Raw genomic sequence first — 12555 nt, 5'->3', positions numbered from 1 at the left:
TCTTTTGGAAGTCATTCTCAAGGTCTTTTGGCTGTCTTTGTTCTATATATTTCCCTATCATTGGTACTATAGATAGAGCTTAAAATATGCAAATCGATAATTCTATGTACATTAAACTCCAAAAAAAAGGCAGTAAAAAGCATACTTTGTGCAAAGGACCTTTCGATGTATAGCCAAGGAATATGTTGTCTTTCTGGCATGGCACTCTCTATATTATTCCATGTCTTTCAACTGGATTTCGCGGCAAGTAGCTTCGCCTCCTTTATCTTCCTTTCCTCCCGTTCACTAAACCGGTCACTAAAAAGACCGATGTGAGGCCGCATCAGAATCGTATATTTCACAAACTCCTCCATGCAATCCACCAGACGATCCCGGTTTCCACTCGGCATGAGTCGTTGATCTCCCGGTTGACCTTCATCGGGGAACTGTGTATATGCCTTGGGGATCGAAGACTGATTCGGGATCGTAAACATACGCATCCACCGACCAAGGATACGCAAAGAGTTGACCGCATTGAACGATTGGGAGCCACCGCACACTTGGGCAATAGCCAGCGTCCGGCCTTGGGTGGGGCGGACACTTCCGGTGGACAGAGGAATCCAATCGATCTGATTTTTGAACACAGCGGTCTAACATTGAGGGAAATCATAAGTAAATAATGCGGCAGATGTTAAATTATGGCGAAAAATTACTCACCAGATTGCCGTGCTGTTCCGGGGAAACCCAGACATGTCCATCACTCCACACGCTGAGTTCTCTGAGCTCCTGTACTTTAGGATGGGCGATATCACTCTCGTTCTTCATAGGAAGACCCTCGGGGTCAAAGACGCGTACGTCACAGCCGAGTCGGAAAAGAATACGGGAAGCTTCCAATGCCACCAGTCGGGAATATGATCTTTTCCGAAGACTGCCATAGAGTACCAAAACTTTTAGCCTCTCGTTTGTAGCCCGTAGGTTTTGTTCTGCCATGTCCGCTGCGGTGGTCAGGTCTAAATTGTTGACCCAGTCCTCAGTTGCATTGTTGTCAAGAATGAATGGTCGATACTTCTGGCGTATATCTGGGTTATCTTCACTCGGGGTCAATGCCAGAGAGCGATATGAGACATCGGGTTGGTGGGTGGTTGCAACTGTTTGGGAAACGGTGGAGGACATCCTTTTTGAATATTTGGGGCGCAGCAGAGATTGTGAGATTGCTGGCCTTAGGGTCGAGGGCACTCTTTGTATAAAGGAATATAGCATAGATCCCAAGGTCAAAAGGTAAACAAACAAAGAAGTAAGACAGTTAAGAAATTGACTGTGATTTCGGGATGATATAGTAGCCCTGGAGATGTATGTCACTGATCAGATGTGATTGGACGAGACCGAGTATGACAGGAACCAATAAAATCCCAGGAAGTGGACCCAACGACCCGCGGATCCCTGGAGGCTCTTGCCCATTGAAATTCGAACCTCGGGAAAAACCCGAGGTCTGAAGGTACTACAGGGATTCCGGGGGCAGTGCGATCATGTACTTAATTCAGTAGAAATGAGTTCAAAGAAAAGGGGGGAAAGGGTAGTCACAGTCGACCCAGATTACTGCCAAATTTTACCAGAGAAAAGGGGCGCAGAATCTACAGCTAACGTCTAGGAAATGGGATATGGTTGATATTCCTGGCATTGTATCAATTCTATCTTATTTTTATCTTACTTTTGTATAATAATTATTCCGTATTATGTTAGGATATCATTTTGCATAAATAGGGTTTAGTATAAAAGCTGGGACTTGGTGGATCTAAATCACGTTAGTATGTATCTTGGCTTGACATTCCTGCCCATTCCTGCCGAGGTCCGTGGCCTAGCCATATTAAAACGTGCACTTCGTCTCTTTTCTAACCACCTCTCAAGCTCTTGTACAAGCATCAACAGTCGAAATGAGCACAGAAGAAAGCGTGCATACTCTCCCAGACGGCCTTGAGCTGTACGCTAAGACATGGAAGGTATGTTTGAATTTGCAACACAGTTTTGATCCCTCTCTGAATAAGCTGAGATGGACCCCAACCCCCAACATATTGATTTCCAAAGCTAACAAAGCGATCTACTCTATAGACCAGCGGGTCTCCACTTGCTGTTCTGGCCTTTATCCATGGCTTCAGTGATCACTGTGAGTTTATTATCCATGGATGTCTATGAGCAAAAGTTAGCCAAGACAGTCCATATCCACAAGACAGAATATTGACCTAAACCCATACTAGGCAATGCCTATCACGATCTGTTTCCAACCCTAGTGACGGCAGGTGTTGAGGTCAGGTCTTTTGATCAACGGTAAGTGCTAAACCACCAAGGTCAACCCCTATGTTGGTATATCAATATAAACACCCGCAAAGAAACCGACCTGTTTCACTAACAACCCAAAACCAGAGGCTGGGGCCGCAGTGTCAAGAAATCCCGCGACCGCGGTAACACAGGCCCGACCTCGCAAGTCCTCTCAGACATCCACTCTTTCTTGCAAAGTCTACCCTCCCGCCCTGACGTGCCCCTCTTCCTAATGGGCCACAGCATGGGTGGCGGCCAAGTCCTCAACTACATCTTTAACCCAGAGTCACCTTACAACGGTGACAAATCCACCCGGCCCAAGTTCGCCGGCGTGCTTCTGTACTCCCCTTTAATCGCCATAGATCCATCCTCCCGCCCCTCAAAGCTGCTCGTCTCAGCGGGGCGACTTGTCGCAAAGTTGATTCCCCATAAGCAGCGGTATTCCCCGCTTGATGCGAATCTGCTGTCCCGTAACAAAGATGTCGTCAAGGAGTTCGTGGCTGATACCCTGTGCCACGATACGGGTACTTTTGAGGGGTTGGCTGGCATGTTGGATCGCGGGATTTGGCTGGAGGGGATGTTTGCGGCTGGGGATGGGGCTTGGGTGAAGAGTGACCTGCCGTTTTGGTTTGGGCATGGTGATGGCGATCTCATTACTAGTTATCCTGCGACCAAGGACTTTGTTAAGGTGTTGACCGAGAAGGGTGGGGATGTGACGTTTTGTTCTTATGAGGGGGCTTATCATAAGTTGCATGATGAGTTGCCTGAGACGACAGAGAAGTTCTTCGCGGATGTGAAGACTTGGATTTTGGCTAAGGTGCCTGAGCCGAAGGGGAAGGTTGTTCAGACTGAGGCAGAGCCTGTCGAGGTTGAAGGTGGCATCGACACTGCCGTTCATGAGGATGTGGAGGCCGATGGTAAAGCGAAGCTGTGAAGTGATTGTTTCTTGTTCTGACATGTTTTTAAGCATATCTCTAATATTATTCTCACAATTCTCTATATGGTACAAATGGGCTCAGTCTATATCAGACATGCAGTAGAATACAGGTATATAGTACAGGATTTATATGCTTCAGACAGTTGACCGAGAACTTAGCGGTCTTCGATCCGCCGCCAGACCGCCACGAAGCCACCGCCCTGGATACGAAGTCCGACCTTGGGCCGGCAAACTAAGACAGACTCTCCTTCCTTGGGGGGCTCCTCTGCGGTGGACACCTCAGAAGCAGTATCAGAGGCGGTGGACTGCTCGTCAGCCTCAGCAGGAGTGGAAATCTCAGCATCTGAAGGGGTAGCCCAGGATGATGGGTCGGCGCCGGACTTTTTAGTCGCAAAACGCACATCCCATGTGCGGCCACCGCTGATTCCAGAGCCAAGCTCGATCACCTTCTCCTGAACGAGGGGCAGTCGCTGGTCCCGGATCAGTTGCAGGCATTCGCCAATCTGCGTGATACTAGGCATGAACACCACTAGGAGGCCATCACGCTTCAACATCGGGGTAACATGTGGGATCCTCAAGTTTGAGGAAGGCATATCCAGAATAACGTGTGAAAGGAACGGATCGACAGGGTTTCCCCCAGTCAGTGACGCCAAGCCAGTCTTTTTCCGCAGCTGCTTCTGCTGAGCAATCCAGCTTTCGACGGGGCCCACATAGAAATCAGTGTTGCCTGCGTAGATTCCACGGCGGAATCCCCGGATGTTTTTCTCAGCCAACGCAGCGAACTTCGGCGATACGTCGACCGTGTGAATGACGGCGTTGCGCTGCGCTCGCCATGCATCCCATTCCTTCTGTGCTGGATCCGCAACTGACTCGGCGGGTTTCTCTTCTGTTTGTTCCACATCCTTTTCGCTTGGCCTGACAGCACGGCCTTCTAGGTAGTTGATCTGGGATCGCGATGGACGAGGCGGAGGGGTGGTATTGGCTGCGTGAATGGCACGCGCCAAGTGTAGGGTCAAGGATCCATGGCCTGTTCCGGACTCGAGGATTTCCATGGTGGGTTGTATTTCACCCGCGGCGGGAGTGTTGACATGAATGTCGAGAAGGGAAGCAATCAAATTGGCATCCTGTGGATAGATCTACTGGGATAGCGTGAGTCCAATGTATCTTCGTGTTTGATCCGTAGGAGTGATGCGCATACCGGCGTGACCAAGCGAGGGGTCAGGGCGACGTATTCTTCCAGCGTTGGGAGGCTGACTCGAAGATTCAGGCCTATATATATAGGAAATGTTAGTGATATGCCCAGGGAATACCGAAAAGTGGGTGTTATTGACCTTTGCGAGATTGTACGGTGTCCCAGACCCGTTTCCCAATGATACTGTCATGTTCCACTGCTCCGCGAGGAGTTTGGAGCTTTTCGCCTCGCTTCAATGCTTTTGACAACGAGGGCTGTTTGCCATGTAAAATGACTCGGTCTCCCTCTGCGCATTTCGTTAGCGCGATGATGGGAAGAGGCGTTGCAACACAATTACCTTTTATAATGGAAAAATTCGTGTCAATGGTTCGAGAGCGCAATGTTCCTGGTGGTGGAGTCACGCCAAAGACGCGCTGCAGGGCCTGGCGCAGGCGAGACATGATATAAAGCAATATAAAAGTACTTCGTAGTCCAGTAGCCCTGAAATAAACAGAAAAGGGAAAATCTGGCGGATCGAGACTAGCCCACTGCGGTACCGCCCCGACCCACCCCCAGTCACCGAATCGAGGGGCACATCTTTAATCTCGGCACTTGCTTTTCTTCATTCTCTGGATTGTACATACATTTGGATTCATTTCTATTGCTATCTACAGTGATCATGGGTTCCAACGCTCTCCCATACATCGAGACCAAGCCTAAGGTCATCTTCTTTACCGATTTTGATGGGACCATTACAGTCGACGACAGTAGGTGCTTCCCCACAAAGTGCCAGCACTTGAAAGCTGACAGGGATTGCAGGCAATGACTTCATGGTATGTAGCAGCGCTACCCTTTTTTAGGTCTTCACTAACACCGCTCAGATTGATAACCTTGGTTTCGGCCGGGAAAAGCGCCTTGTATTGGGCAACCGGGTCCTTGACGAGACTCTGAGCTTCCGGTGAGTGTTATAGACACCTGTCGATTCCTCAAGCAAGCTCTAATGAGTCTTTCTTCCTTATAGAGATGCCTTCCGCGAGATGCTTGAAAGCATCAAGACCCCATACGACGAGTGCATCGAGATCCTGTTAAAGAACATGAAGCTGGACCCGTACTTTGAGGAATTCTACTATTGGGCCAAGGATAACAATGTTCCCATTGTCATTTTGTCATCTGGAATGCGGCCCATTATCAGCGCCTTGTTGGAGAAGTTCCTCGGTCACAAGCCAGCCAGCCACCTCACCATCATTTCCAACGAGCCTGTGAGCCGGGATGGCAAGGACATCAACAGCGAGGGTGGTTGGCAGATTGAGTACCGTGATGGCAGGTGAGCAACTGTCAATCCGATTATCATTCCCCAGCCTCACTGACAAACAATCACCAGCCACTTCGGGCATGACAAGTCCCTAGAGATTAAACCTTATGCCGCATTACCCGATGGAGAGCGCCCGATTCTTCTATACGCCGGAGACGGTGTTTCTGATTTGTCTGCGGCTGCTGAAACTGATCTTCTGTTCGCCAAGCAAGGCAAAGGTATTCATCCGCCCGAACCACCTTGAACTTGGATTCCGAGACACGGTGCTAACGCTGTTGCAGATCTGGTGACCTACTGCCAGCGCAAGGGAATGCCCTACACGACTTTCGAGAATTGGTCTACAATCCTCTCAACTACCAAAGACATCTTGAACGGTAAGGTGTCAGCGGCTGAGGTGGCTGCCAAGGCTTCGCTCGGCCAGTAGAATGGAGGTAGACCGGTATAGACTTGCATCTAGACGGACATGGATATTAACGATGGACGTAAATTTCACATAAATTTAAACAAGGATAATGAGAATATCAGTGAAAGGAGTAAGAATAGCGAAGTCAATGAATCACCAATATGCAAACACCAAACATCGGGAGAAGGCTAGACCAACCCTTCAGGAGTCACCGCCTTCAGGGTCCAAGCGTCGAGGGTGAAATGCGAACTTCAATCCTCCAAACAAATTATACCTGTCCTTTATATCCTAGAGTTGACCGAATTTGGTCCTCTCCTTTGCCCTATACCCCTGCACTTCGTGGGCATCATGCGACAGGGCGTCTCGCGTTTCTTCAAGTCCTTGCCAGGGTGATATCTATCTAATCATGGCTCGCCGGCTAGTATGACATTATTTTACTCCCTGTGAAGCCGTTTGCTAACACCTAATTTGTGTAGGTCCGAGCGAGTGTACAGCTCGGTTTATTCGCAACATTCATTCTCCTCGTCATCGTCATTCTCGACAATCGATTTAGTGTCCTTCCCTCTTCAATCCATGGCCATCTTCCGTCGCATTATTCCGGCTACGTGATCACAGACGTGACCGTCACAAAATGTTCCTCCCTCAATCCATTCTCGAGCTGCAAGCTAGACCCAGACACCTGGTACCGCGTCGACAAGGACCTCTACCTGCGCTCGGGCTGGACCTCGAGTGCCTACGTTCAATTCAGGCGCAAAAAGGAGGAGGAATTGGGCCCCGATGACAAGGTGGTCATCGACTTGAAGATCAGTCGTCTCACTCCCCCATCTGAATTTGTGGGAAAGACCGAAATCGAAGCCTGGGAACCCCGACCGGGAGGCATTTGGCTCAAGCGCTCGTCCTCCCGCCATGCTAGCGACTCCGAAAACGCCGTGACCTACATCGATGTCCTTTACGGAGCGGATGCTGTCGACCCTCGTCCCAACTGGGAAGTCAAAGATACTCCCATTCTCCTGGATAGTCGCACGGAAGAATTAGAGACTCGTCTTAGCATTCGAAGAGGACACCCACAGGCCAAACCCAAGAAACCCGTTCCCAGAATCAACGAGAACGGGAAATTCAAGGTGATGCAATTAGCAGATCTCCACATGAGCACTGGCCTCGGCCACTGTCGTGACCCTGTTCCTGCGGAAGCGGTGGCTGGCCAGAAGTGTGAAGCCGACCCTCGAACCTTGGAATTCGTCGAACGGCTTCTCGACGAAGAGAAGCCGGACATGGTGGTCTTCTCTGGTGACCAGATCAACGGAGAGACCGCCCCAGATGCACAAAGTGCTCTGTACAAGTCTGTAAAGCTTTTGGTCGATCGCAAGATTCCCTACGCAGCCATCTTTGGAAACCACGACGACGAGGGCGACCTCAACCGAGAACAACTCATGACCCTATATGAAGACCTCCCTTACTCCCTTGCAGCCGCTGGTCCCGAAGACATTGACGGGGTCGGAAACTACGTTGTCGAAGTCCTCGATTGGGGCAAAAGCACACACTCTGCCCTAACCCTCTATTTCCTTGACACGCATTCCTACTCCCCCGACGAGCGTCAATTCCGCGGCTACGATTGGATCAAGCCGAGCCAAACGCGGTGGTTCAAGAACACCGCCCAAAGCCTGAGAAGGAAACACCAGGAATATAACCATATCCACATGAACGTGGCATTCATCCACATCCCGCTCCCTGAGTATCGCGCTCAAGGAAAGTACTTTAAGGGTACATGGATGGAACCTCCTACTGCGCCAGGGTTCAACTCTAGGTTCAAGGACGCTCTCGAAGAGGAGGGCGTCTTGTTTGTTAGTTGTGGACAGTAAGTCTCATGCTCTTCAAGGCTCCTTTGTGTCGTTCCGAAGGCTAACTGTGCTCTAGTGATCATGTCAATGACTATTGCATGCTCGATCAAGACGAAAATTCGAAACCCTCTCTCTGGATGTGCTACGGTGGCGGTGTCGGACTGGGCGGATACGGTGGCTACGATGACTTCGTCCGACGAGTTCGTTTCTTCGACTTCGACAGAGGCCCAGGTCGTGTATCAACATACAAGCGTCTAGAATGGGGTCAAACCGAAGCCAAAATCGATGAAATGATGATCATAGACGGCGGTGCTGTCAGAGGCCCGGATGAAACATCCTAACGAAGTCTATCTTCTCCCCCTATTCTCCTTTCCCTTCCTCTTCCCCATCATGTATCGAGATGTCAGCGTGTCTGTACTGCCTCTGCTCTCACATACTGTCGTTTCCGTTCTTGTTGGAGGCCTTTCTCTTATTTTCCTGTACATATATCTTTTTGCCCCTTGCCTGCATTAGGTCGGCGTCTGTGGGGAGTCTTAACTTTTTCTGAAATATTGAAGCCATTTCTCCCACTCTTATCCTGCTCCAGTTCTCGTATGTGTGGACTGTAACGTTAACTACGTTTCATTCATCGATGAACAAACACTATAATCAATCCCTTTGGAATATTTTACATCACTACCAGTCTGACTCCATCCTTACCACCATTTCTCAAAGAAAACTCGCTGCTCCCCGCCATCCCCTAGGATCTGAACCAATCTCTCCACAATAGAATCAGTCATGCCAGGCGGTCCACACACATAGCATACTGTACCCCGAGAATCCAACTCACCATCTGTACCAACGGCCGCAGAGCGCAGGTCACGATCGGATATCCTTTCTCGGTGAATTTTGAGATCGGAAGGAGACCCGGATGAGAGCAGATCAGACGATGAGGCCAAGTTCGTAAGGAAAAGGTCCAACGAGATGCTGAGCCGATGCGAACTCTCTTGAGATCGGACTATCTGGCGCAGACGTGGGAGAAACAGGACCTGGTCTAGTACTGCATCTGCCGAGGCTGTTTCCTGATCCTGTGGTAGGCGGCTGGAGTATAGGATGTGGATGGTTCTTGGATTAGGAGTGTGGGGTTCGTTGTTGTTTAGATGGGAGAGCATGGATATCAGAGGGCTGAGAATGTGTTAGAATTTCTTCATGAGGGATTGAAACAAGTGAGGCCTTGGTTTGTGCTGGTGTACGTTTGTATACCTCGGAGATATCGGATGATGATTAGAAAGTGTCACTTACTTGATGCCAACACCACCCGCAACGAAGACGACATTCTTAACATCATTAACATCGACTCCAGTGGGGGGCCAGACGAAGCTTCCGCCAACTCGGATGTTCAGCTCCTTGCCTAAGACCTCTTCTTTTGGTCTCCATAGCCATGCAGCGGATGGGTTACCTGGCGAGTCTTGTACAGCCAGTTCCACATACGGTGGTCGCCCTTGAGATTCTGAAGATGGTTCTAGTGCCTCGCCAGCTAATGAGTCTATAGAAGCCTCTGGCGATGGTAGTACTTGCGCATCTGCCGGGGTGGAGGTAATAGTGAAGCCGCCCGCTTGAGCGATGGAGGGGATATGGACATCAAGCCATTGGCCCGGGAGGAAGCTGAATGGCTGTTGATTGTTATCCTATGAAATTTGTCAGTGGCGTCCCTTGGGTGAATGTGTGTGATAGTAGATGCTCAGGTGTGATTGAAACTATTGGCGCTGCGGGGCATATATATCCAACGGCGCGGGGAGAACAACCAGCTCCGGGCGTGATAGCCGGGCTTGATGTACAAGATACGAGACGTAGGGAGATATGGAGATAGGGATATATTTAAAGAGGCAGTAGATAAAACAAAAGAAAACCATACATTATTCTCCTGGGGAGGCAGAGTGAACTGTAGTAGCCGAACAGAGGGGTTGACCTGTTCGATGTGTGATAGTCGCACTGGATGTAGTTTATTCTGCCGGGGCTCTGCGGCTGTACGCAGCTCATGGGGAATTGAGCCGTCTCTTTGAGAAGTCATTTGGCCCGTGGTTCTTGAGATGGAGCGCAATCCAAGTTGACTAGGCCGGATGATGCGGAGTGGAATGGTTGAGCGAAGAGCAAGCGGACACAAGGACAGGAACGACTTCATCAAGATATATCAAGTATTTATGATATTACAAGGGTGTAATTGGCTGGATTTAATTGATAAATTCCCAGTTTAAAAGATGGATTGTAGTCTTTGATATGAGACCAAGTCAGTCACAGTTTGGGACCTGCCGACCACATGACTTTCCTCTCTACAACAATTCATCACTCGCCGACGACTTCAATGTTTCGAATTCGAAAACTTGGGAATTGTCGATGGCTATGGCTATCACAAACGAGAGACCATCCATCCTCTTTGTTCTCATTTTCCTGACTCCGGGGCTAACATGGGTATATGTACAGTCCACTGCATAGTCACAGATGCGACTCACATCACCCCCCCCCACATCAGCGTTTCGCCAGGTGCTACGCACTAAAAGCTGCAAGTTCCCTCGGATTGCCAAGGTTTTGCTGATCCTGTTGAGGGGAATTATGTGATGAGGGCTCCATGCAGATCAGCCATCCTATCACACCGTCTAGCGTGTGACGACCGGCGGTGTTCCCTCGATTCCCGTCGTCTCATTGGTGTGATGACCCCGGGTTGCTACTTGCGCTGGCGCTTTGCCGCCATCAAGCATTGGCCAGATGCACCTCCCAGACACACATCAATCCCTCTGCACCGTCGTCCCATGCTGATTCGTGCCCCCTCCTGCATGCGATCGATGGCTTGTGCCATCGGCCACTCGTTGGTCTCGAGCTCATATCTAACGCTCGTCCTCCGGGTCGCCCAGACTTGTGTTCTTCTAATTTTTTTGATCTTCTCTCCCACACTGAAGTATTTGGCCCTCTACGCGCGACAGACTGTATGTCTTAGCCAGCCGGTCTGGTTAAATCGCATAGTCCACAGCTTTAATTTTTCCATAAGCGCTTCGGTCGAACGGTCAGCTTGGGGATAATAGAGTCGATTCTTATTACGAATCTTCCGAACCCACCGCCAAAATGCAGTTCATGTTTCCAAAGAAGCATAGGAACCACAAGATCGTCCTTTGGTTGATGGCCGGGGAGTTTCCGATCACCATCGTAATGCTGACATTGACGGGTATCGCCTCCCACAATCTATACCAGACATTGTTATGGCAAGATGGAGCGGACAATGGATTCAACAGTGCTCCGAATGAGGCACTGTATGCAGCAGCAAACTACAAACCGTTCAAGCCCCCCATGGTTTGGTCCAGCTTGTACGTTACCCACTATGTTCAAATATTCAAGAGCTAACCGCTCACCCTGGGAACAGTATGACCAACTACAACCTTGTCCTCGGTGTTTTGAGCACTTTCTTCCTCATCACAAAATTACCCACCCACTGGATGAACCTATTTTACCCCCTGTTGCGGTCGTTGTTCACGCATCCCTGATGGTTCTCTATATCGTGTCAGCCGTGTACCAGGCTGGGTCTGACATGTCAGACCCAAAACATCCCCAGCCAGGAGCTCCATGGTACATTGCGAAGAGTTGCAGTGTCGCCTTCAAAAAATCCAATGTTGGATACTGCATGCAAGCCAAAGCGCTGTTTGCTGTGACCGTCATCATGATGTTAGTTTGACCTTCCCACTAATATTCCTTTACTTCCCAATTCCGCGAGCAAATAGTTAACTAACAGTCCCCTCAGTATCTACTATGCAGTTATCCTCGGCTTCAATATCTACTCCTGTTTCATCACCCCCGAAGAGCGGGAAGCGATCCTGGAGCAGAGAGAAGAGCGTCGCATCGAGAAGGAGTTCGAAGAAGAGATCATCAAGTCTCCTAGCATGATTCCCATGACCCCCGGCTCGATGCCCCAAGGACCAGGCATGGTTCCTCGCACCCCGGGCGTTCCACCCATGGCTGTTGGGGGAAATATCTCACCATTCGCACCCCGCACACTGGCCTTCAACCGAATTGGTAATGGCAGTACTGCCTCAGACCTTCCGCTACGGAACAACTCCGGCGTGACCCAGCCCCAATACCCGTCCCCACAATCGCATGAAGTCAGCCCGGAGAGTTCGACAGGGTCGCCGATGTACTTCCCGCCGCCGCCAAAGAAGGCTGCTAAAGCCTAAATGGACTCAGTGTTGAATTGTTGTTCGTGAGAAATTGCTTTTGTGATACCACTTATTGTTGCCCATACATCACCTTCATTATTTAACGGGGCAAGCATGGCGTTTAGACGGGTTCGTTCCATTCCTTTCGCCCTGTCCATGGGCTTGCCTTTTATTGGACAAAAGTCCATAAGCCCTCAGTATATACTGTCATCATCTTCGGCGTTGTACTTTTGATTTGCTCCGACTCTGTCGAAAATCATTTAATCTCTCATAATCAAATTTTGAGTTACCAAAGGAAAAAATATCCATCCCATCGTGCTTAGTACACACTGTTTGTAAAATAGACCACGGCCAGCTATATACATTGAACCAAAGGATTGATCTCACAGGACATAACATCATCACCCATGCGATAGCGAGCATG

The 12555-nt window shown here is 49.7% G+C and overlaps 7 protein-coding genes across 7 annotated transcripts; 4 read left to right on the top strand and 3 right to left on the bottom strand.

Annotated features, from left to right (window-relative positions):
- Positions 1-227: 227 nt before the first annotated feature.
- Positions 228-1152, bottom strand: N7487_010953 (uncharacterized protein; the record flags this gene model as incomplete). Its single annotated transcript, XM_056878683.1, has 2 exons — positions 228-629; positions 697-1152. The coding sequence occupies 2 exons, from the start codon at positions 1150-1152 to the stop codon at positions 228-230; spliced, it is 858 nt and encodes a 285-aa protein (XP_056724002.1).
- Positions 1153-1910: 758 nt separating this feature from the next.
- Positions 1911-3226, top strand: N7487_010952 (acylglycerol lipase; the record flags this gene model as incomplete). The annotated part of the gene is made up of 4 exons (XM_056878682.1): positions 1911-1976; positions 2086-2140; positions 2232-2301; positions 2398-3226. 4 exons carry the CDS (start codon positions 1911-1913, stop codon positions 3224-3226), a joined length of 1020 nt encoding a protein of 339 aa, XP_056724001.1.
- Positions 3227-3384: 158 nt separating this feature from the next.
- On the bottom strand, positions 3385-4997 carry N7487_010951 (tRNA (adenine-N(1)-)-methyltransferase; the record flags this gene model as incomplete). Its single annotated transcript, XM_056878681.1, has 5 exons — positions 3385-4365; positions 4428-4498; positions 4561-4707; positions 4759-4901; positions 4981-4997. The coding sequence occupies 5 exons, from the start codon at positions 4995-4997 to the stop codon at positions 3385-3387; spliced, it is 1359 nt and encodes a 452-aa protein (XP_056724000.1).
- An 82-nt stretch (positions 4998-5079) lies between these two features.
- Positions 5080-6136, top strand: N7487_010950 (putative Phosphoserine phosphatase; the record flags this gene model as incomplete). The annotated part of the gene is made up of 6 exons (XM_056878680.1): positions 5080-5167; positions 5220-5233; positions 5282-5358; positions 5422-5724; positions 5782-5930; positions 5994-6136. 6 exons carry the CDS (start codon positions 5080-5082, stop codon positions 6134-6136), a joined length of 774 nt encoding a protein of 257 aa, XP_056723999.1.
- A 246-nt stretch (positions 6137-6382) lies between these two features.
- On the top strand, positions 6383-8520 carry N7487_010949 (metallophosphoesterase family protein). The gene is made up of 3 exons (XM_056878679.1): positions 6383-6536; positions 6592-7970; positions 8030-8520. The coding sequence occupies exons 1-3, from the start codon at positions 6522-6524 to the stop codon at positions 8292-8294; spliced, it is 1659 nt and encodes a 552-aa protein (XP_056723998.1). The 5' UTR covers positions 6383-6521; the 3' UTR covers positions 8295-8520.
- Positions 8521-8648: 128 nt separating this feature from the next.
- Positions 8649-10114, bottom strand: N7487_010948 (FAD-dependent oxidoreductase; the record flags this gene model as incomplete). The annotated part of the gene is made up of 3 exons (XM_056878678.1): positions 8649-9117; positions 9235-9620; positions 9848-10114. The coding sequence occupies 3 exons, from the start codon at positions 10112-10114 to the stop codon at positions 8649-8651; spliced, it is 1122 nt and encodes a 373-aa protein (XP_056723997.1).
- A 910-nt stretch (positions 10115-11024) lies between these two features.
- N7487_010947 (uncharacterized protein) lies at positions 11025-12149 on the top strand (the record flags this gene model as incomplete). The annotated part of the gene is made up of 3 exons (XM_056878677.1): positions 11025-11288; positions 11320-11643; positions 11720-12149. The coding sequence occupies exons 1-3, from the start codon at positions 11050-11052 to the stop codon at positions 12147-12149; spliced, it is 993 nt and encodes a 330-aa protein (XP_056723996.1). The 5' UTR covers positions 11025-11049.
- Between the last annotated feature and the right edge of the window lie 406 nt (positions 12150-12555).

The sequence above is a fragment of the Penicillium crustosum genome, assembly GCF_028827405.1.
Source record: "Penicillium crustosum strain IBT 35664 chromosome Unknown utg000005l_segment0_segment0, whole genome shotgun sequence".
NCBI classification, from domain to species: Eukaryota; Fungi; Ascomycota; class Eurotiomycetes; order Eurotiales; family Aspergillaceae; genus Penicillium; species Penicillium crustosum.
The sequence above is the reverse complement of the archived record's forward strand: the minus strand, read 5'-3'. Positions and strand labels throughout refer to the sequence as shown.